This window comes from Spinacia oleracea, chromosome 6 (assembly GCF_020520425.1).
Source record: "Spinacia oleracea cultivar Varoflay chromosome 6, BTI_SOV_V1, whole genome shotgun sequence".
Taxonomy (NCBI): domain Eukaryota; kingdom Viridiplantae; phylum Streptophyta; class Magnoliopsida; order Caryophyllales; family Amaranthaceae; genus Spinacia; species Spinacia oleracea.
In genome coordinates, this window is record NC_079492.1 from 92302829 (window position 1) to 92326599 (window position 23771).

At 38.7% G+C, this 23771-nt stretch overlaps 1 protein-coding gene and 1 long non-coding RNA gene across 11 annotated transcripts; both read right to left on the reverse strand.

The window, feature by feature from the left end:
* Positions 1 to 3587: 3587 nt before the first annotated feature.
* Positions 3588 to 6521, reverse strand: LOC110774852 (uncharacterized). Of its 5 annotated transcripts, none has more exons than XR_008923321.1 (5): positions 5973 to 6521; positions 5002 to 5864; positions 4290 to 4421; positions 4058 to 4180; positions 3588 to 3975 (listed from the first exon to the last, which is right to left on the reverse strand). It is a non-coding gene; the product is annotated as an uncharacterized lncRNA (long non-coding RNA). The 5 variants fall into 5 exon arrangements; XR_008923323.1 differs by having other exon boundaries at positions 3592 to 3975; positions 5002 to 5118; positions 5691 to 6497; XR_008923322.1 differs by having other exon boundaries at positions 3592 to 3975; positions 5002 to 5118; positions 5696 to 6496.
* A 10565-nt stretch (positions 6522 to 17086) lies between these two features.
* On the reverse strand, positions 17087 to 21094 carry LOC130463086 (ABC transporter B family member 11-like). Of its 6 annotated transcripts, XR_008923747.1 has the most exons (6): positions 20753 to 21094; positions 20070 to 20176; positions 19251 to 19344; positions 18504 to 18559; positions 17806 to 18393; positions 17087 to 17635 (listed from the first exon to the last, which is right to left on the reverse strand). XR_008923747.1 is itself a non-coding variant. In XM_056832123.1 (2 exons), exons 1-2 carry the CDS (start codon positions 18089 to 18091, stop codon positions 17499 to 17501), a joined length of 423 nt encoding a protein of 140 aa, XP_056688101.1. In that variant the 5' UTR covers positions 18092 to 18559; the 3' UTR covers positions 17087 to 17498. The 6 variants fall into 6 exon arrangements, 1 of the variants encoding a protein (XP_056688101.1); XR_008923748.1 differs by lacking the exon at positions 19251 to 19344; XR_008923745.1 differs by having other exon boundaries at positions 17806 to 18559.
* Positions 21095 to 23771: the final 2677 nt, after the last annotated feature.

Genomic DNA, 23771 nt, shown 5'->3' on the forward strand with positions numbered 1-23771 from the left:
ATGTCAAAACTGCTTTCTTAAACGGCGTTTTAACAGAAACTGTGTTTATGACACAGCCTGAAGGTTTTGAGGATCCAAAGAATGCTAAAAAGGTATGCAAGCTAAAGAAGTCAATCTACGGATTGAAGCAGGCATCCAGGAGCTGGAATGTACGTTTTGATGAAGCAGTCAGTGACTTTGGTTTCATCAAGAACGCGGACGAATCTTGTGTATACAAGAAGGTCAGTGGGAGCAAAATTGCTTTCCTAGTATTATATGTCGACGACATATTGCTTATCGGAAATGACATTCCTATGTTGAACTCTGTCAAGATTTGGCTTGGGAAATGTTTTTCGATGAAGGATCTAGGAGAAGCACAGTACATATTGGGCATCAAGATTTACAGAGATAGATCTAAAAAGATGATTGGACTTAGTCAAAGCACTTATATCAATAAGGTGCTTGATAGGTTCAAGATGGCGGACTCCAAGCGAGGCTACCTACCCATGTCTCATGGAATGACTCTAAGCAAGACTCAGTGCCCAAAAACACTTGATGAGCGTAGACGAATGAATGGGATTCCATATGCATCATTGATTGGTTCAATAATGTATGCTATGATATGTACACGCCCGGATGTTGCGTACGCACTCAGTGCTACGAGCAGATACCAGTCAGACCCAGGAGAGGTGCATTGGACTGCTGCCAAGAATATTCTGAAGTACCTGAAAAGGCACAAAGATGACTTCCTGGTCTATGGTGGAGATGATGAATTAATTGTTAAAGGCTATACGGACGCAAGTTTCCAAACCGACAAAGATGATTTCAGATCACAGTCTGGGTTTGTCTTCTGCCTCAACGGAGGAGCAGTAAGCTGGAAAAGTGCTAAGCAAAGCACCATTGCGGATTCTACAACTGAAGCGGAGTACATTGCTGCACATGAAGCAGCAAAGGAAGCTATATGGCTAAGGAAGTTCATAGGAGAACTTGGTGTAGTCCCCTCCATTAAAGGACCAATAGCCCTGTATTGTGATAATAACGGAGCTATTGCACAGGCAAAAGAGCCTAGACACCACCAGAGAGTCAAGCATGTACTTCGTAGATTTCACCTTCTACGAGAGTTCGTTGAAAGAAAAGAAGTCGAGATAAGCAAAATTGGAACTGATGACAACATATCAGATCCATTAACTAAACCTCTGCCGCAAGCGAAGCACAACTCGCACACTGCAGCTATGGGAATCAAGCATATTGGAGAATGGCTTTGATGTCTCTGTTTAATGTTTTAAAGTTTTAGAGTTTAAATCTTTGTAAAACATTATTGGTTAATCATTCACAATAAATGAAAGGAATTCATTTTTCCATTTAATTTGTGGTTTATTAAATGATGAGTCCCTTCAACTTGACGATATATTCAAGATAGACTGTCAGGACCAGTCCTGTGACTAAGAAATGTCTATCAAGTGAACTTGAATGTCAAAGGTTGAAAATGGTCCCTAGTCGGAGTTTTCTATAAAATTGGACGCATAGAAAACGTTAGACGATTAGAATGCAAGATGACTAGTAGTTCTGTTTCTTGAACTATGTGGACATGGCAATGTCATAATCATTTGCATAGATACTTACTTTGGGAAGACTAGTATCGGACAAGACCTATGAAACTTTACTGTAAGAGATGAAAGTCTGTCATAAGTAAATTTCATTAAATTATTAGACACTAAATCCTCAATACCTGAGTGATTTGAGATTACTTGTTTGAGAACTGGTTGCTTTGACGTTGACCAACCGTCGCACCGTAAAAGGAGGCTATAAAGGCAACGCTCAGGTAATCACCTATCAAACGAAGTCTAATCTCAAGATCGCAAGATTGGGATTGTCCTCCCATAAATCGGGATGAGATGCTTAAAAGTTGTACAAGGCCACTCGGAGAGCTAGAAACTGTGAAATGCATGGCCGTGCTCGGATGAATCATAGGCTATGATTATCTGTTTATTTGATCAGTTGAACTCTGAAACCGAGGAACACCTCTGGACATAATAAGGATGACAACTCTTACCTTATGTTCAAGAGCAAGCATCGAGCGACAAAGGAATTAGGAAATGCACACTTGTCCCTAAGGACAAGTGGGAGACTGAAGGAAATAATGCCCTTGGTCCAAGTATGCATTCTATGTTAAGTCTAATAAATGCGGTTCAGTATTAATTAACAAGTTAATAATTCAGTGAGATCAAGTGAGCTGAATGCCTAGCTAGAGGCCGCTTCAGTTCAAGTGGAATTAATGATATTAATCCACAGCTTACTCTTGACTGAACCCGTAGGGTCACACAAATAGTACGTAAACGGATCAAGTATTTAATGGCATTAAATACTCCATCTATGAATATTCGGAACCGACGGATCTTGGTTTCAGTGGGAGCTAAGATCGTCACAGGCAAGAAATGAATACTCCGGAAACGATGATATTGCCGGAAACGGAAATATGGATCGTATCGGAAATATGAATATTATCCAAGTCGTAGATGTTGCCGGAAACGGAAACATGGTACGTATCGGAAAATATTGTTGGAAATGGAAATATTACCAGAATCGGAAATATTGCCGGAAACGGAAATATTGTCAGAATCGGAAATATTACCGGAATCGGAAAATAATTCCGGAAACGGAAATATTAAATATTTGTTCGAAACGGAAATTAATTCCGGAATCGGAAATATTGAATATTGTTCGTATCGGAAATAGATTCCGGAAATGGAATTTTAATCGGAAGCGTATCGTACGAATTAGCATCGGACGAGGCCTGCCGGACGAAGGCCCAGCACGAAGCCAGGCCATCGCCCAGCAAGCACGCACGCCACAGCCCAGCGCGCACAAGGCCACGCATGCGTGGGCCGCGCTGCGTGGGCTGCTGCTCGCATGCGTGGGCAGCCCTTGTGGCTGCCGTGTGTGTGTGAGTTTGAGCTCATGCGAGATTCCTGAATCTGCAAGAGTCAGTGTATGATTAAATGTCTATTCCTATTGGATAAATTGATTAAGTAGAATTCATGTAGAATTCTAATTCCAATTAATTCGCATCCTACTAGGATTACGATTCCTTTTCCATAACTCTATAAATAAAGGCCTAGGGGTCATAATTTATACACAAGTTTCAAAGTATTCAAAAGTGAGTTTTTTTTGAGAGAAAATTCAAACACCCATCTTGCCCCAAAAGTGCCGAATTTTCTGAGTACCTTAAGGGCGATTCTAGTTGGTCAATCTTAAGGCGGATCCGGACGTGCTGTGGACTTTCTACGGAGGGACGACACTTGGAGTCCTAAAAGACTTGTTCTTGTTCGGTTCGGGCGCAGCTAGGGAAGGCACGCAACAAAGAGTATGCATCTAAACTATGCTAAATGATTATGTGTAAATAATATGTTTCCTGGGTTAATGGTTGTTTCCGCATGATCTATGTAATGTCATATGTATCATAACCTAACACCACCGAGACCCCCTGCCACACCCAACGGGTCTCTTTACCTTTTATATTTTAAAAAATTATGGTTCAAGAGAGATCTACTATCTCACCTAACAGGTCTCTTGACATTTTTTTATTTTAAAAAACATTTATTCTACATGTCTCATCCTCCAACGTTACCTAAAAGCACATAAATAATTGTTAACATTACAATCAAGCAGCAATTAGAAAAATCATCCAAATCACCGTACAAACAAATACCAATAATTCATGATCGACCACGGCCATAAATCTAAAAATATACACTTATATTAACTAAAAATTGTGCATATACAAGAATAAAACCACGTTCAACCCCGTATAGACTCAATATAAAAAATATTAAGAAACGGGAAAAGCTGTTAATAAAATCTAGTGTTCTGCAATAGCCATTCAAGTAAGACCAACATGGGCACGAGCATTGGTTGGCTCATTCATTTGACCACAGAGACGTAGACGAGTACATTTGTTGTCGGCAAATAAAAGATGAAACACAATGGGTGAGCCACCTGATCATCACAGAGAAAGTTAGAAAACCAGGGTAATTAAGATGTTAGATTCTATGGAAAAAAGGTGTAATTGGCAACATACCATGAGTTTTAGCAACGTTGTTGATTAGTTCCAGAATAACCATATTTTTCCCGACACCAGCATCTCAGAATAAACAACCTAATCTTTCCTCCCCTTGTCGTATGGAGCTAGAATATCAACAACCTTAGAAAGGTGAAAAACATGCAGATATAAGTTTCTCATACTAAGACAGTAAGACGCCCAAATGTCACAGCAGTTCAAGAGGAGAAAGAAGTTACATTGCAAAATGCACCTTAAATTCAGTTACAAGGCTTGTTGCTCAGTTGCTAGTTTGAAATAGGAGGGTGCCTCTCAGCGAATACATGATAGTTGCCGGTGTAGCACTGCCACCACAAATTTCAACATATAAACACCAAAAAATCTCCTGAGACAAAAATATGATGTTGTTCTAGAAGATGTCAAGTCTCTTATTCAGGTGAATCATAGATGATATCATAAAAAACGATGCAAACACATAATAAGTAAACCTACTACTAAAATGAACAATGATATTATATACTATTATAAAAGCGAGAGCATTACAAAATATGAATAACAGTATCATCGAAAACACGGTTTCCACAATCCCTGATTAATTAGTTCTTTATCCCCTACTATAATCGAAATTATAGAAGGCAGATAGTTACTAAATAGTTTAGTATAAATTTATGTCACCACAATTTTAGTAGTTAGTCCAAAATGTATCTAAAATTATAAATTAACTCAACCAAGCATATTTAAACTGGTAAAACCCATTCAATCAATTACGAACCTTAATCATTACCTTGATTTGCAATTGAGGTTTCACGAGGGAAGAAATCAACTAAAAATAAAAGGACGGAGGAAAATGCCAAATGAATGATCTGAAATACGTGGAAAGTGACAAGAAGAAATATACAACTCTAATCGGTGATCCTAACAAAGTCAATCCAGGCTGCAATGCTATAATATGCAACAGGTACTACCAGAATTTGCTAGGATCACCAACTCTTCTAGAAATTACAGAAAAATATGGCAGAGGATGATACTCCCATGGAATTTGGCTTTTGTTTCGTATCCGCAAGCCTTCACTTTGCATCTCTCTGTAAACAAACCAAAAGAAGTTCATGAAAGAAACTTGAGTACTTTTCATAAATGAAAACAATTCATATATTTGAGTAGAAACAGATCCATTCTTTGAGTCTTTTCATGCACTATTGGTGCTTGCATAGCTTCAATTCAGTACAAACAGAACATTGATCCACACATTTAAAGGTAAGCTTGCCTATAAGGTGTCAAGAGACCACTTAGAGTGACTAAATAACTCTATCACATCTTTTAGCATATGTAATCACAACTAACTATTATCATACAAGAAAAGAAATCTACTAAAAGAAGAGATCGATGAAACTACACGTCTATAACAATGACAAATAATAGATATTTTAAATATCAAAGTTGCCAAAAACTAGGTTTACATAATCCCTGATTGCATAGATTTTTCTCCCTTTCTAATAGACATTTGATAAAACTATAGACAAATAATTACTAAACCCAATAATTGTGTTTCTAAAATTCACTGAATTAGTTAATACTGAATCTAAATTAACTTTGCCAAGTATATATGCTGGTAAAACCCTTCAATCAAATTACAAAGCTTGAGTTGTATCATTACCTTACCTTATGCAAATTCGACAACTCCTAAACAATTGCGCTCATTCTGGAAAGCTCTTTAACCTGAACAATTCCCTATTCCTCAAGACTTATAATATGTTCAGCAATCTGACTCAGAATCCTAAGCACAACTCGTATTTCTGCCGCAATCCTTTTTGACTTATATGTCTTATACCTAAAAGTTCAAAATTCAAGTAATTGAATTCAGAAACATAGAGTTAACAACTCAAACAATTCAATTGGAAACCCTTCAACCATGGGAGAGATATATAGAGTGAGAGACCAATATTTGTAGAGTGGATTTGTGGGTAAACGAAGGCGATGAATTGTTGTTGGTGAGGCAAAAAGGGAAGTCGGCAAAAGCAACGAGACCAACCTGAGGGTATATCCAAATAAATCACAACAACTCAAAAACTCATTCGACATTTTATCAAACACTTAGTGTGCAACTCAAATAATATAACTTCCACTACTTAATCCTAATCAAAAAATTCATCTATAATCAATACAATACGGGAAATTAACAACATTCAATAAATCGCTACTCAATAAACAAAAAATAACAACCAATTCGTCCTAATTAGAAAACCTAACTTAATCGAAATTCAAATACTTTGAGCAATTCATAAGTTCGAAAAAATAAATTCAAGACAAGGAGAGAGTGATACATAAAAACTAAAAACCCTAACTTTGTAGTTCGTCGGCGGTGGTGGTGAGTTCGCTGGTGGTAGTGAAAACCTACCACACATATCTTTACCCCCAATTTGATATCATAATAATTTTACACAATACATCAATCAATAAGAAAATGCTAAAATTTATCACAGCAACTACATAAGTTAGTTACTTATGTAGTTGCTGTGAAAAGAAATGGGGTGGGATAAGAGACCCGTGAAGCAACTTGAAGGGTCTCCTTTGTTTTTTATGTGGTAAATTATTAAATTATGGGACCCGTGGAGTAATATGACGGGTCTCTTTCTTTTTTTCATATGGAAAATATCGGGTTCCAGCGTAGATTAGAGACCCGTGGGGTTAAATAGGGGGTCTGTGTTATTTTTCTAAGGAAATTTAATGGGTCCCAGTATAGATAAGAAATTCGTGATCCTTAATGTGAGATTTTTATACTAAAGAGACCCGTTATATCAACCAAACAGTCTTTTATTTAGGGTCTCTTTGCCCATTTATGTAGTAGTGCCAGTAGGACTAGGAATAATTAATCCAAAGTTACTTGGGAATTAAGTAATCGGACTTTTCTTGGAGCCCAAGACGAAGCAACCAACGCAGCCACAATGGGCCACATTGGTGCGCGCTCCCTGCCTAGGCCCAACCGCAGCCGCAGCTGGCTAGAGGCCCAGCGCGCTGCTGCCTTGCCTTGGCGGGCTTGCATCGCTGTTGCCTTGCTTGCTTGGCGCGGCCCAGTGTGCTGATGCTGCCTTGCTTGCTTGGTGCGGCCCACTGTGCTGCTGCTGCCTTGCTTGCTTGGCGCGGCCCACTGTGCTGCTGCTGCCTTGCTTGCTTGGCGCGGCCCACTGTGCTGCTGCTGCCTTGCTTGCTTGGCGCGGCCCACTGTGCTGCTGGCCCATCGGTTGGGCTTTGTCGCTGGGCTTCGTGCTCAGTGATATGCGCTCGGCCATTGCTCGTCGAGCGATGGGCCGGCTCGCTTGCCGGCTTGTCGCTCGTCGAGCTTCCGATTCGTTTTTCGATTTCGTAATCCATTTCCGTTTCGAACAAATATTTACGTTTCCGTTAATATTTCCGATTCTGGAAATAATTTCCTTTTCCGACAATATTTCCGATTCCTGTAATATTCCCGTTGCCGGCAATATTTCTGATTCCAGCAATATTTCTATTTCCGATAATATTTTCCGATACGAACCATGTTTTCATTTCTGGCAACATCTACGACTTGGATAATATTTTATTTCCGTCATGAACCATATTTCCGTTTCCCGCAATATCATCATTTTCGGAGTATTCTTTATTTTGCCTTTTGACGATTTCAGCTCCCACTGGAACCGAGATCCTTCATTTTCGAATGATCATAAATGGAGTACTTAATGAATAATATATTCACTTAAATACTTGATCCATTCACATACTATTTGTGTGACCCTACGGGTTCAGTCAAGAGTAAGTTGTGGATTAATATTATTAATTCCACTTGAACTGAAGCGGCCTCTAGCTAGGCATTCAGTTCACTTGATCTCACTGAATTATTAACTTGTTAATTAATGCTGAACCGCATTTATTAGACTTAGCATTAAATGCACACTTGGACCAAGGGCATTATTTCCTTCAGTCTCCCACTTGTCCTTAGGGACAAGTGTGCATTTCCTTATTCCTTTGTCGCTTGATGCCTGCTCATGAACATAAGGTAAGAGTAGTAATCCTTATTATGTCCAGAGGTATTCCTCGGTTTCATAGTTCAACTGATCAAATAAACAGATAATCATAGCCTATGATTCATCTGAGCACAACAATGCATTTTTCAGTTTCTAGCTCTCCAAGTGGCCTTGTACAACTTTCAGCATCTCATCCCGATTTATGAGAGGACAATCTCAATCTTGCGATCTTGAGGTTAGACTTCGTTTTATCGGTGACTACCTGATCGTTTCCGTTATAGTCTCCATTTACAGTGCGATGCTTGACAACGTCAAAGTAACCAGTTCTCAAACAAGTAATCTCAAATCACTCAGGTATTGAGGATTAGTGTCTAATAATGTAATAAAATTTACTTATGACAGATTTTCATCTCTTACAATAAAGTTTCATAGGTCTGTCCGATACTAATCTTTTTAAGTAAGTATCTATGCAAATGATTGCGACATTGCCATGTCCACATAGTTAAAGAAATAGAACTACTAGTCATCTTGCATTCTAGTCGTCTAGCGTTTCCTATGCGTCCACCTTTATAGAAAACTTTCGACCAGGGACCATTTTCAACTTTTGACATTCAAGTTCACTTGATAGACATTACTTAGTCACAGGACTGGTCCTGACAGTCTATCTTGAATATATATTGTCAAATTGAAAGGGCTAATCATTTAATACTAAACCAAGATTAAATGGAATATGAAAATACATTTCATATATGATAAATGATAAATGTTAAACCCCAATGTTTTACAACCATGGGCCCTACCCCATCTTTAAAACAACTAATGGAATTCAAAGCTATGCTTGATTTCCAGTGCCACAATGTGAGTGTTTCTTCTCACTTGTTGCATAGATTTAGTTATCATGCTTTGCCAATTCTTAATATCCTTTTCATCGAATGCCTTTCAAGATAGGATGATAAGATCTTTTGAGTTTGTCTATTATGTGATCTAGTATTTCTTACTTCAATAGTGGTTCTACGCATTTTGCAATGAAGAACCATCAAGTCAGCAGACATGTGATCTACTCAAGTTCAGTGAAGAACTCTTTAACATAAACAACTATGTTTCATTGCTTCTCAGGCAATAATTACTTTTACTTCAACTGTTTAGGTTGCTAGTGATGCTTTGTTTGGATTTACTTATCCAAGTAGTTCACAAATATGTGGAAGACCTTCCAGTTGTATCTTAGAACATAGAAATTGATATTTAATTTCCCACGCAACAACTCGTGGTCTTCAATCCATGTTGCCATTTCAAACTACGATGCATATAGCTCGTTCTTGCCAATGGTTAACTCCAAAAGAATCTTGCTTGATCCTGTGCCAGTGTTTATGCGTGTAACATCAATATTTAGCATATCTTTATTTCCTTGAATCAAGAACTAATCCTATGTACCTTTTCAAGTACCATAATTTTTTCTTGATCTCAATCTACTTGATCTTTACTTAGACCAATAGAGATTGGTATATGTTCGTTATGCCTAAAGCCATACGATACATTTTTGGCGATCCTTATATTATATCATACATGATAATTTCCCAATTAAATTCTATTCATGTAACTTTAGCTCATTCAGTTTCAGTAGATACTGAATCCAGCTAAATTCTTTAATATATAATATAGGTGAAGAATCTCATTTAGATCCTTTGATGTTTAACTTAGTAAATGCTTATACATAGTTCAAACATTCTTTACTTAGATTTATTCATATGGGTCGAATATCTCCAATGGATTCTTTCGTGTTTGATTTAGTAAATTCCATTAATATAAAACAATATAATAAGACCTTTGTAAATAGATCTTAGTACCCAGTATGTACTAAGTTTCGCCTTGGTCCATCATTGATGAATAATTTCAAATCTAAGTCATTAGCATTTGAACGTTATTTCACAATAGAGAGATATGTGTGTGATACACATAGGACCAATTAAGTTTTACGTACTCCCAATAAAGTTCTTATATATCTATAAGAATCATGTACATTTTATGAAACTAAAATACTTATTAGCTTCACTAAAATACAGTTCCAATTCCCAATTGCTTGCTTAAATCCATACCCGGATTTCATAAGCTAGCATTCATTTTAAGCATTATTTGGATCCACTAATCATATGACATACCATGTACATAGTTTCTTCCAAAATTTGATTGAGGAATACGTTTTGTCATCCAATTGTCATATGTACCAATATGCAATCATTGCTTGAATTGTAGACTTGAGCAATACGATTATGCATGAGGTTTCAACACAATCCACGTCGTGAGTTTTCTTGTAACCTTTAGAAACTAATCTAGCTTTGTGTGACAACAAAATTTCATGTTTTGATGGTTTTTATCCTTAAAACCAATCTGCAACCAATAGGTGTGAAGCTATTCTTGCAAATCAACAAAATTTCAAAAATTTCATCAAAATACTAAGTATGTTTTATGGCCTTTAACCATCTAAAACATTTGAGCCTATATATGGCCTCTAACCATTTTAGGGAATCTAGGTTTCGTCATAGCTTTCTTACATTTCACAAACTCATTAATCTTCGTGATAATAGTTTGACTGCAAGTTGTAGGTTTCTTAACTGTCTAATAGAAGAATCTTATAGCTTCAGTGACCTGAACTCTATGCCTACATGGGTATAGAACATCAAACAATAGAATATCAATACCCACTTGAAAGTCCTTTGAATATTCTCTTCTCCTTGCACCACTTGTAAAGTCTTCTAAGAGATGTCTATTCTTTAAAGCCACTTCTAAGTCCTTAAAGAATAAGTGTTCGGATTTTCTGAAGAACTTCGAAAAGCCTCCGGAACGTCCGTTTTATGTTTGTTGTTCGCCTCGAAGACTTTCGAGGTCTAATTTCTCCCACTTGTCATTTTGAAAACGAATCTCCAAAAGGACACTATTTCGAGCAAACAAACATTAATTATGTTCTCAAAAATTCATGGTAGAAAGATTACCCTTGTGTCTCATCACAATGAAACATATATCATATGTTACCATTTTAATTTCTAGGTTTCCTGTTTTTAAAAATTGATTTTATTTTCCTCAAATTCTTCAAATATTGAAGATTATGTACGGTGTTTTAATGAAATTTTGAAGAATTTGTTAAAAGAATGGGTGGATATTTTGAGAAATTGGCAAATCTGCAGGGATTTTGGAGAGATGAAATTGGGGAGTTTTAGAGAGGGGAACTAGGAGGTTTAGGAGGAAGAAAATGGAGTGAAATTTGGATTTTAGGAGAGAGATTGCAGTATCTACGAAAGGGGACACGAAGGGTTATGTGAAGCGGAAAAGGGATCAGAAAAAAATTTTTGGGCAACGGAAAAAGTCGTCGCCCAAACATTGAAATATTCGTCGCCAATAGTTTGGGGCGATGATTTTATCCTGGTCTAAGGTCGTTGCTATAGGGTCGAGGCCCTTGCTACATTTGGGCGACGAAGTCATATGTCGTTGCACAATAAGTATTTTGGGCATCGCGTAAAAGTCTTTGCCCAAAGATTTTATTGGGCAACGAGATTTATATTTTTCGCCTAAAGTTTAAATAAATGTGCGACGAGGTTTACAATCGTTGCCGTATGTTGGTGACTTTGTGCAACGACTTTCATTTTCGTTCTCCATAAGTTAATATCTTTGGGCAACAAATTATCTTTTTCGTTGCCTATAATTTTCACTTGGTGCAACGACTTCTGGATTCCGTCGCCCAAAGGAAACATTAATTTTTAAAATGGTAATTTTGTGCAACACTATCTTTGTCGTCAATAGTATTATGGGCAACGAAACTTGCTGCACAAAAGTTTAAATCACCCGCCAAATTAATAATGCTTATGTGCAACATATTTTTCGCCCATGCATATTATAAGCTACATACTCCGTATATGGTTTCTTCTCTGTTCATATATGTGCTAAAAGATTAATGAAGAAAAGATACATAAAAAACAATTTGGAATTACAAGTACATATTTATCCAAATACGACAATAAAATAAAATATAAATTCATATATGTCACTCTACATCGCGCGCGTGTGTGTGTGTGTGTGTGTGTGTGTGTGTGTGTGTGTGTGTGTGTGTGTGTGTGTGTGTGTGTGTGTGTGTGTATATAATCATCTAAAACAACATTGTGCTATAGAAACTAAAAGTATGGAATAAACTAAATACTTAACACTAGTTGAAGTCTAAGGAGTTCATATACGGCAAACTCGAATGCTTGATCATACTTCAACTCAAAGATCTCTCCTCGCCCCAATTTAGGACAATGTGCTTGACCCATTGTTCCTGATAAGATAAAACGCCAAATTAGGTACTTGTGTGATGAAAAAAATGATAACCAATTTAATCTTTAGCATATAATTCAAATTAACGATTCAAGAATATCTATATGGTAATTGAACATAAATTTCTATTTATTTATGAAATACAATACAAAAAATTATCTATATGGTAATTGAACACAACAATAATGCCATTATCTTCAATGGAACTATTACAATCAGCTGCAGGCTGCAGCATAGCAGTGAGGCGCTGCAGCCTTCACAAGGAGCGCTGAGTGGGGTAAGTGAGGCACTAGGCAAGGCAAGGGAGGCCCTGTAGAGAGCGCTCAATGGGACGAGTAAGGTGATGCCTGCACAAGTGACTAAGGTGCAGCAATAGACAGTGCAAGCAGATGCAACAGAAAACAACAGGTGCTGGTAAACAGTCTAGTGAGGTCAGTGAACATGGACCAACAAGTGCTGGAAACAAGTGATAGTCCAGTAAGTCCGTGAACATGGACTAACACGTGCTGGAAAACAGTAGACTTACAACTTGCAGGCAGGCGTAATAAACTATCACCCGTGTAATATTAGTCTCACACGGAAAATGTATATGATACTGCAGAAGATTTCTTTAAATGAACTTGGTAATTTACCAGTGTACACTAAGTAGATTTCCTCTGAAGACCGGCTTCAAAACTCAAAATGATAAGGTAAGGTTGTCTGCGAGAAGAGCTTGTATTTTTATTTTTATTTTTTGAAAAAAAAGCAAGGCTCGTTATAGTCTATAGCATATTATTGGTGGTAGAAAACGAGAGAAGTTGTCAAGAAGCAAATTTGTCAAGTAGCAACACTAAAAAGTTCCTGATTTGGATGGGTTTAATAACTTTAATTCAGCTTTCTTAAAAGCATATTAACATATCATTAAAGGCTGTTATGTATAAAGCAATCTTGGATTTCTTTGAGTCAAAGAAACTTCTGAAACAGGTAAGTTGCACTTCAGAGACCCTAATTCCTAAAATTTAAACAAAAAGACTTCAGCATGTGGTGGTGGAAGTGATTGGTTGTTCTCAATCTCGCTCTATTCCAAGAGGAATGTTGTGGATAAATTCTGTTGGCTATTGTACCTGTTAAAGGTTATACCAGAATACATCTATCCCCAAGGTTTATGCTAAAGGTAGACCTTAAAAGAACTAATGGTTAGAGAGTTAGGTTTTTCTATTCTCTTTATTTCTTGATTATGGAGTGTGTGACTTCTTATTCTTATTCTGTTTTGGTCAATGGCAAACCTTATATGACTTTTGAAGCTAAGAAATGACCAAGGCAAGGAGATCCCTCATCTCCTTTCCTTTTTGCAATTTGTATGGAATACTTATCCAGGTGTCTACAGGAGCTTTAAGAAATACGAGATTTCAATTTCCATACCAGGTGTGAGAAAATGCACATCATTCATCTTATGTTTGCAAATTACTTGTTACGTACTTTTTTCGAGAGCTGATATATACTCTAAATTCCGTTGTTTGTTTCCTGCTTTCTCTAAGTTTTCTAAAGCCTATGATCTTAAAGATAACCTAGATAAAAGAAATATTTATATTGCTGGTCTGACTGACTATGATGCTGATATTCTGACAAGCGCTGTTAAATATATCGGGATTCACCTAGCTACCAAGTGTAGACAGCTACTTTTGTCCCCATTCCCAAAAGGGAAGGTTCGATGATGAGAACATAAATCTCCACTTGGCAACGCATCTCCTATAAAATAACGAATCTCAGTCACCCTTTCATTTCAGCCGAAACTGCTATTTATAGAAACCTGCTAAGAATAGTAACTGTCGTAAAAAGTACTTGTTAAAAGTGGCAAAGTCATAAAAGATAGAAACCTGTCAGAATTAGGTGTTGCACTCCAACATAAATCCTAAAAGAGATAGAATTTGCATTCCTGGTATAATTCGAAAATAAGAGCTACGTATTAACTAAATTCCTAACGAACCTAGAGTTCGTAACGGGCCCAGACGCATTCCGTCATAAAGTTAATACGCACTAAAAGACTCGGATAAATTTCAAAAGCTCCGTGTTCTAAGAGTCCAAATCTGACAAAGAACTCGGCCCAGATCCCATTTTCAACGCCTGGATCTGGGCGCTGAAAATGCCTGGGGCCGTTTTATCTCCGGATTCTTTTTGGATTCGTATCTTAAAATCTATCTTTCCACACACCCTTTTCCTATAAATACAGCCTCAAAACCGACGTAAAAGGGACACACAATTCCATAACCTGAGTATTGACTCTAGCCTTAAGCCTAAGCCTCACGCTGCGAAATTGATCCAGCGTTCTGTCGCAATCGACCCAAAAGTCGAACAGAACGCATCCTGCCCCTTGTAGCTTGATGAATTAAGCCTAAATACTGGAACATTGCTTAGAAACCCGAGATTCGTTAAATAAAAGGAGAAATAGCAAAGCCAAGTGCTTAGTTTTCTGAGAACCACAACGCACCTCTCAAGGGTGCGTTGTAATGTGTCCCTCATATGATTTAATCGCTTTCATCACCCTTTTATAAAATTGTCAAACTATTAATTTGATTGATCTATCACGCCTAATAAGATAATACCTTAGACCATTGAATTATCATGCTAGGTACCTTAAATCAATCTAAATAAGATAATCACGATCGATTTAGTGTTATGTGTTGCATATTGCTAAAATCAATTCAGAATAGTTTAATAGTTTAACGCATGTCCCTTCAATTATTTATGCTGAGCTAGTAAGGATAACCTGCCTCTGGAGTATTATCGATGAGCACTCCTCTCGGTAGCTACAGTCCCCCGAACTCTCAATCTCTGCCCTGCGGGTGTACGTTGAGCGATCCCCACACCAGGGATCACAAGGGAACCTATGGCCGTCGTGGTCGAACATAATTGCACTCCCTTTATGTCACGATAACCGGGTTTTATCAGTTTTTCTCATTGTCGTTAAAAACTGAATGGCGACTCCTATATTACTAGTCGATTGGGTGTAAACTCACAGGAAATCCAATTACACTTGATCTGACGACGTCACGCCCACGAGGGACGAGGTCACGCATTAGCCTCGTGCTTTTTCAACCCCCTCACAGTGGCGACTCCACTGGGGATGTTAATGAAATACTCGTGCTCGTAGGTAATCAAAATAGCCGAAGGGTGAAACGATCCTACCCCGCGTTTATTTCCCTATCAAATTGGGACGACCTGAAAATCAGCATATTAATGTGAACGGACAGACCGTATAACGAATCTTGGCTCCCTTGGCATGTTTCATCTCGGGAGTTGGGAATAAGGATACCCATCGCCACCCGGGGGGTGCATACGCTTCGAATGTTGTCCACTCGACACTTTCGCTAGTAGTACACCTATCCCAAACCCAATCGCTCGCCCACTAGGTTCCTCTCATTGGTGCATTCCCCCTTGGCTTACATCGTGATTGGCCTCTTGGGACGAAATTCGCTCGTGAATGCACTACCCCGACCGGGGCATGTGTTGGATCGACGATAGAAGAGGTACCAAGCCGGCGCAAATATTACCCATAGAAGCCTATCATAAACTACGTGACATATTATTTTGCTTCATGTTGTAATGTTAGTTATGTGTAGCGAATTATGTGATTGTATGTGACAAATAATGCTAGAAAACCAACGACCCTAAAAAATTGCCCAAACATTCATAAACACCAATTGGCCAAAGAGTTATACCAAAATACGTGTTCCGTAGCCCCGGGCGATCGCCACAAAAATAAGCAACGCCCAGGACAGCCTGTAACGGACCCCACAAACGCCGCACAACGCGTAAAGGACGTTATTAGGCGAGCACGCAAAATTAAGTCCTATATACGAAAAAAGGATACGCGAACAGAATACGAGTACCAGTCAGGGACGCATTTTCAGCGCCCCTGGCTGGGCGCCAATAATTTTCAACGCCCAGAGCTGGGCGCTGAAGTTACTGCGTGGCCTTTTGGTCAGGCACAGCAGCCTCGGTACCCGCGCATAAAATATACGTAGCAATAAAAAAATTCGTAACAAATTTGGTACGAGGACGTATGAAAAAGGCACTCGATTCTAAGAACGACTTATAAAATAAATAACTCGTGTCGTCATTAGGCCTCCTGTGACGACAATGTTCGGCACCAAAACCGAGCATGCTAATTAAAATAACTTTGAATGTCACATGGGCAAATGTTTCGAAAATCCAAAGAATGACCAAAAGAAGAGCCAAAAGTGTACCAACAAAAGTGAGAATAGAAAACCAGTAGAGAGAGTCAGAAGTCTAGACTAAGTAATGCTTAACTTTGGGCCTAAACTTTAGCTTGTCTTTTGCATAGGGCTGGTTCTGCCACTTGGCGTCGATCTGAAAATCAAAGGTTAGTGCGTCTCGAAGCTACATCACCAACACAAGGTCTAGTAACTCCAAGCTCCATCCGTCATTCCCCCTTTCAAGGATCTCCGCTTCTCACTACAACAAAATAAGCTTTTAATAGCGCTTTTTTCAATGAAAGACAGCGCTTTTAAAGCGCTGTTAATTAGCAGCGCTGTTAAAAGAATAACAGCGCTTTTTAAAAGCGCTGTTAATTTTGTCTCGTTTAATAGCATTCCATATATAAGCGCTATTAAAGTTCTGATTATGGCGGAAAATTTCGTGCACCGAAGCTCCTTTTTAGTTTTAATTTTTAATTAATAAATATCTGTAATAAAAAAATAAAAACAACCATTTTAGAATAAGTGTAAGAGTTGAATATATAGATGTTGCTCCCCACAAATATAAAATAGTAAAAAATTATATATATATTTGTTATATATAACATCAAATTTAATTTCTATCATACCAAATAAACGTCTCGATATCTCTTAACTTAAAATCCTATACAATGTTGTCGACGCGGTAGAAAAACAAATAACAACAAAAGAGAAAGAACCACATGTGCCATATTATTTCAAATCTACACACTAAAATTAGAACAATGTATATTTGTATGATGTCATACGCCTATACATAGAGCTTTGTTGGCCACTGCACACTGGTTTTTTAATGATGTTCAGAATGTGCGTTCAAGAGTGATCATTGTCTTCCTTGGACTCACCAGTTTTGGCAATTGAAGTAATCCAACTTGTTGTTGTCTTCCTTGGACTCACCCGTTTTGGCAATTGATGCAATCCAACTTGCTGCTAAATTCTCTCAATGGGATTTGGTTTATGTTGCAGAAAACAGGATTGCCCTTGTTTACCATAATCTACACAGTTCCGGTGCACTGGATGTTTTGGATGAAGCGCTTGTTGAGTTGATTCGTCTAACTGCTGTTCGACTATCACAAGAGATGAATAAATGAATATGTTCAAGATTATTATTAGTGAAATTAGCTCCAAGGGGAGAAATATTTTATAAAAAAATATGATCAAATAATGATTTTAGAATATTCGTGCGTGCACGGGATATAATTTAGTATTATATATATGCAAGAAATACAAAGCATACCGAAGCTCAATCTTAGATCTCGAAAAATCTGAATATCATGTCTAGTTGGATATGAAAACCTCAGATGCCGAAGCTCAATTTCACCTTTATCCAAGATCATCCCAGATTCATCACTTGGGTTTATCTTAGACTTACGATCAAGGATTGAAAATACTGAGGCAGCAACACTCTTGGCTTTACTACTATCAGGAGCAAAGGAGCTAGATTGTGGTATTCCTATCGCTGCCATGGTAAGAGCGAAGAAAACATGCAGTACGTACGTAGTTGCATTTAACATTTTATTCATATATATGGAATTTTAAAAAACAAATAGATACTTACGCGAAAGACCTTGGTAAAGGTAGTTTTTCCATTCCCTGTGAGTTGAGCTTCTGCATAGAAACTGATGGCATAGACAAAAAATAGCAAAGCAAATGACACTCCGAAACCTGCCCCACTAATTATTTCTTGCTTTATACCGGCTTCCACAGGAGCCTCACATTTCTTTTCATACAACTGCATTACCTTCTCCTCGGCACAAAAAGAAGCAACTGTTCTTACACTCTCAACTGCATCATTAGCAACTTGGCTTGCCTCTTCATACTTGTTCTGCAAGACACCGGCCACAAAGACATATGTCAATTAGTTAAGCTTGATATATACAATATGTTCCTCTCGTTGAGGAATGAGGAAGAGTGAGAGAGAGAGATAGATAGAACCTTTGCATCTGCACTGAATCCCTTGATAAATTTCATTTGGATGTATCCGTTAAGGCCTATTAAGGGTATTAATCCAAGGACAATGAATGCCAAAATCCAATTTGCAAGGAAAGCAATAAGCAACCCAGCAATTGCAGCAATAAGCAACCCAGAAAAATTAATAAAAATTTGCTCATTTGGTCTAGTTCATCACTAAAGTAAACATCTGTTGCAATTAACCTAATTTCAGACAAGAGGATCCAATCCATAACTGCAGTAAAATCTGGTACTACAAATATTTTTTGGATAAGTACACATTTCCATCGAAAATGAAGAGAATCCTTAACTGCATTTTGCACAAAGCTGAATTCCATTTATTGGGTTTGGGAAGTGCGAAGCAAAGGATACACTATTATGCAGGTCAACTGAACACAGTACATCAACTTTCTATACTCATTTATGCAAGTACCTAATGGCTAAAGCGCCACGGAACGACAGGAGAACTTTCCACACGAATGTGGAAGAAAATAAAAACCACTGGCAAACTAAAGTTCTTATCTGAATCATTTTTACAGGAAAAATGGTAACTCTTTACATGATATATCAGTTATCCATGTACAATGCCAGATAGTATCGAGGTGTTACAATTGTTGGCAAAAGCTAACAAGCCCATGCAGAACTTTTCATCATAATCAGAAGCTAAATGTTTCGCAAATACACTTTTTAACAGTTACCACAAAAAGCAATCAATCATTCAATTAGTATTACCATTAGGAAGGGGAAATCAGGCAACAAGCTCATGTTTCTTTCTGCTAGTATTATTCTCAGGTGGCAGGAACACGTACTGGAAGATCCTTTCAAGCTGCAGAGCATCAACGCGAAATCTATCAGCAACCTATTTAACCTTAGTGCTTATGTTACCTCTAGAAATCGACTTTACTCAGTCACAAAACCACACAATCTCTTTTATACTTTTGGATTTGACCATCAGTAGCTAAATGATAAGCAGATTTCTCGAAAAGCTAGCCTCTTTCTTTTCATCTCTCAGAAATGAAAACGAGTCCAGTAATATGAAGAAGTGTATATGTCCTTGTCATAAAGCTGGGAACATAACATCTTGCGCAACGCAGCTCACAGTAACGACATAACATCTTTCCCAGCTCTTTTGTCAAATATCAATACTTTCCCATCTCTTTTTTATATGGCTATCTTTCTTAAACATTCTTAAATAAGGACAGCCACCAGCAAACCAGACATCTATAGCCCTGCTGCAGCCTCCCACCATTTGCATCATATCGTTCTTTAGTAAAATCGACTCTCTAGACATTTTATATGATTACTAAAAGACTCAGGGTCAGAGAGGGATAATTATAATTAAAGTTTGGCGATCTTTGAGTGTGCATGTAGCTAAAATTTGAAAATCAAGCTTTCTAGAGGCAGAACAAATATCTAGCTTGTCTGTAACAACTAACAAGTAGCACGCAAAAGTTTTACAATCTCTGTCGCTCTAAAATAGAGATATTCATATCAAAAATAACAGTGTGAGTTTAGGAAAAATACTTATTCGAGTCTAGCTGAGGTACCCACCTGTCTATGACCTCTGTGAACCCAGATGTGGAGTTGCAATAGTTAAGAAGTTCATGGGTTCCAGTCCAGCAATTCTACCTTTCCAATCTTTCCCGACCCTTTCCTCCCTACAATTTAAGAATCATTACAAGCTTACAACTAAACATTCAGCTTATCACAACACCAAAAATCAATAAAGTATGCAAAATTTTGAAATTAAACATAACAATCAGTTAACATATTTCATCCAAAACACCAAAAATCCAATAATTAAGCTGCAATTACAAAACAACTAACTTGTTCATAAGAGAGGACTACTCCATTGTATCCCTTGCACAAAGCATCAACCAAAGGGTCGGGGCAACAGATTCGTCCAAAATCCGAGAATATGGTGTTCCCCATTTTCTAAAAGGTAATCAAACGTGAACGAATTTGAACCATTTTGCATCTAATTGCACAAAAATTCATATAAAAGTAACCCTAATTTTCGAAATGCTAGCCAATAAAATGAAATCAAAAGAAACAATCTATAGTTATTGACCTGAGATTCACCAGGAAAGACGGAAATACAATCGGTGAGACATCAAGAACCCTAACCACATATCCAAATCATAATTTCTGACAATACTGCGTAAACCACATATAAAAAATTACAAACGAAATCTTGAAAAACTCAATTGAATTCTAAATTAGAAGAAACTCACAATTGATAATTCAACCACACGCTGCCGGGAAGTACTATCGCCAGATAATAAGCTGCCGCCGAGAAAAGTTCGCCGGGAAGAGCTAAAACACGAAAAAATCTGCTATTTGGATTGAAGGGAACTCTTTAATTTTGGATTTGGGAAATTTCGGTTTGAGTGAATTGGGATTGAACTCTTGAAATCGTATCGGGATTGTAGGGAAACCGATCCTTAATTAACTGCTGTCGAAGTAGTGGTGCGTGGAAGAAGGAAGGAAGGAAGGAAGGAAGGAAGGGAGCAAGATGGAGAAAGTGGGGAAATGTTTAGGAGGTGCGTGGAAGAAGGCCAGTGATTTTTTTGTTGTTTTTGGCGAAGACCGTATGTTCTTTTTTTTTGGGATAACTTACTTAGTAATATATTACAGCGTTTAAAAAAAAGCGCTGTAGTATATTAAGAAGTAAATTAATGTTGCTTTGTTTAATAGCAGTATAAAATAAAGTGCTGTTATTTGACATAATTAATAGCGTTTTTTGATAAGCGCTAATAATTAGGCGCTGTTAATTAATATTTTTGTTGTAGTGTCTCCAACCTCGATTCGCACCCTCAAACACGTCCATGGAAGAATTACGAGACCAAATGGTCCAAATGACCCAACTTATGAATCAATTGAAAATGGAAAACGAATCCTTAGCAGCTACGCAAGCCAAAAATGACCTCGATAACGAGAAGAAGATCCAAAAAATGGTTCTGCAGCAAACCATGGGGAGCAAGTATTTCTCCCTCGATCCTAAACCTTTTCCCGGCAAACTACCGGAAAAGTTCAGTTCATCTGACTTACCAAAGTTCAAAGCCACGGACAATCCCCGTGATCATCTCTTGAGCTTTGTGGATGCCATGAACTTGAAAGGTGTGGACAAGTCCATGTATTTGCCCGCCTTTCCTTTGTCCTTGGAACCTGTGCCACTCAAATGGTACTACCACCAGGACCCTAAGCTCTTCCCCACTTGGGAGGACTTTGTCAATGTCTTCGTCAAGCAATACTCGTCAAACATGGATTTTCAAGTCACCATGCGCGAGTTGGAAGTCCTCTTCCAAAAGAAATATGAAGGTTTCACGACCTATTTTGCTAGATGGAGAGACCAAGCGGCCCAACTAATCAATAGGCCTCCTGAAACTGAATTGGTCCAAAAATTCATTGACAACCTAGACCCAGCTTATAAACAACACCTTAGGTACTTGGGCCTTGATACCTTCAAAAGGGTTTATGATGTAGGAATAAAGATCGAGGATGACCTCGCAAAAATAGTACAAAGCAAACCTGGTTACAAAAGTAACACCTACAACAGGGGCCACGCGCCTCAAGCCCAAGAGGTCCACGCCGTAGAAGAAACCCCAGCCCGAAGGAGCCCTGGAAGGTGGACCTGAGATCGAAAGTTTGCCCCACTCGGGTCGACTCTGGTACAAGCTTTCCAAAGACTAACCAATCAAGGAAAGCTAAGGCCCATAGGCCCCACACCCGACCCTTCATTCAAAAATAAATATTGGGTCGAGGGCACCTATTGCAAATTCCATCAGGGAAATGGGCACGATACTGAAAACTGCTGGAATCTAAAAAATACGATCCAGGATATGATAGAGGATGAAGTAATACCTCTCCCTAACGTTGGCAAACCCAACAACAACAAGAGCCCACTCGGTTCTTGTCACATCTCTCTCGATCAACCGGAAAATAAGAACTTTGACCCTACGGTGTATATTACGCCTCAAGGTGCACCACTCACCATGGTCCCTATGGATCAAATCGAGAGAGAAGTGTGCGGTGTGTGGGATGATGATGCGGAAGATGTCTACCTATCTCAAGTATCGGGCCAGGACCTCTTTACTGAAACTTGGCCCGGGCATGCTCCCATTGACACCACCCCTCAAGAGCCCGAAGTTGACAATCTCACTCGGTCCGGAAGGGTATACCAACAGGATATTCGCCCACCTCCCGGGGACGACATCCTAGTCAGACAGACTCCTGAAAACACACGGCACACCACCGTCGCAGAAGTCATCGAAAATCCTCTCTTGAAGCAGCTAAAAAGAACTAAAGCCGAGATTACCATCTGGGATCTCATGTGCACTTCGAAGGAACATCGTGAAAAACTTATTCGCTCACTTGACCTCATCTCAGTCCCTACGGACATCACACCTGACTCGTTGGTTAACCACGTCACAAGAGATGTTGAGGAAAAATCAATATTTTTTACTGACAAAGACTTACCTAAAGAAGGAGGCGCCCACAATAAGGCCCTCTATCTAGTGGTTGGATGCAAAGGACAAAACATCCCCCTAGCACTCGTAGACAACGGTTCAGCGGTAAATGTTTGCCCATTGCGAACCGCCCATTGCTTGGGGCTAGGAAGCGATGACTTCCAAACCTCCACGCAAGGGGTACGAGCTTATGATAACTCTCGAAGGCCTGTATTGGGAAAAATCAACCTTACAATACAAACCGGGCCCGTGGCATGTACCACGGAGTTTCAAATAATCGACATCAAGCCCACTTTCAACCTCCTCTTAGGACGCCCTTGGCTCCATGACTTAGGAGGTGTGGCTTCTACCTTGCACCAAATGGTTAAACTTAACCATAACGGGGTTATTCTGGAAATACGCGCCCCTCCTCTCGACGTCAGTTGTACTATGGTTGGAACGGCCGAAACTGCAGAAGAGCTTTACGGTTTTCAAGTGGATGAAGCCTTTACGGTTTTCAAGTGGATGAAGCCATCCAAGTCATTGAGGACTATAATTTAACATTTCTAGATCCGCGTGCATCCCGGGTCATCCCTAAAATATTGCTAGCTCAAGGCTATTTCCCGGGAACTCCATTGGGCATAAGGAAGAAGAACTACATGTTCCATCCCCCACCCAACAAATCTACTCCCTTTGGCCTAGGCTATGAACCAACGGAGGAAGATATTGCTGACCACTTGTCTAGGCTACGCCTTAAGCCAGCCAAGACAAAACAAGCCACTCTTCTTCCCCCATATCAAAGAAC

Excerpts from the sequence above, each read along its gene's own strand:
- LOC130463086 (XM_056832123.1), bottom strand. The coding sequence starts at position 18,091 with ATGAATAAAATGTTAAATGCAACTACGTACGTACTGCATGTTTTCTTC. Across the intron at positions 17,636-17,805 it reads AGATCTAAGATTGAGCTTCG|TCGAACAGCAGTTAGACGAA; the intron begins GTATGCTTTGTA and ends CTCTTGTGATAG.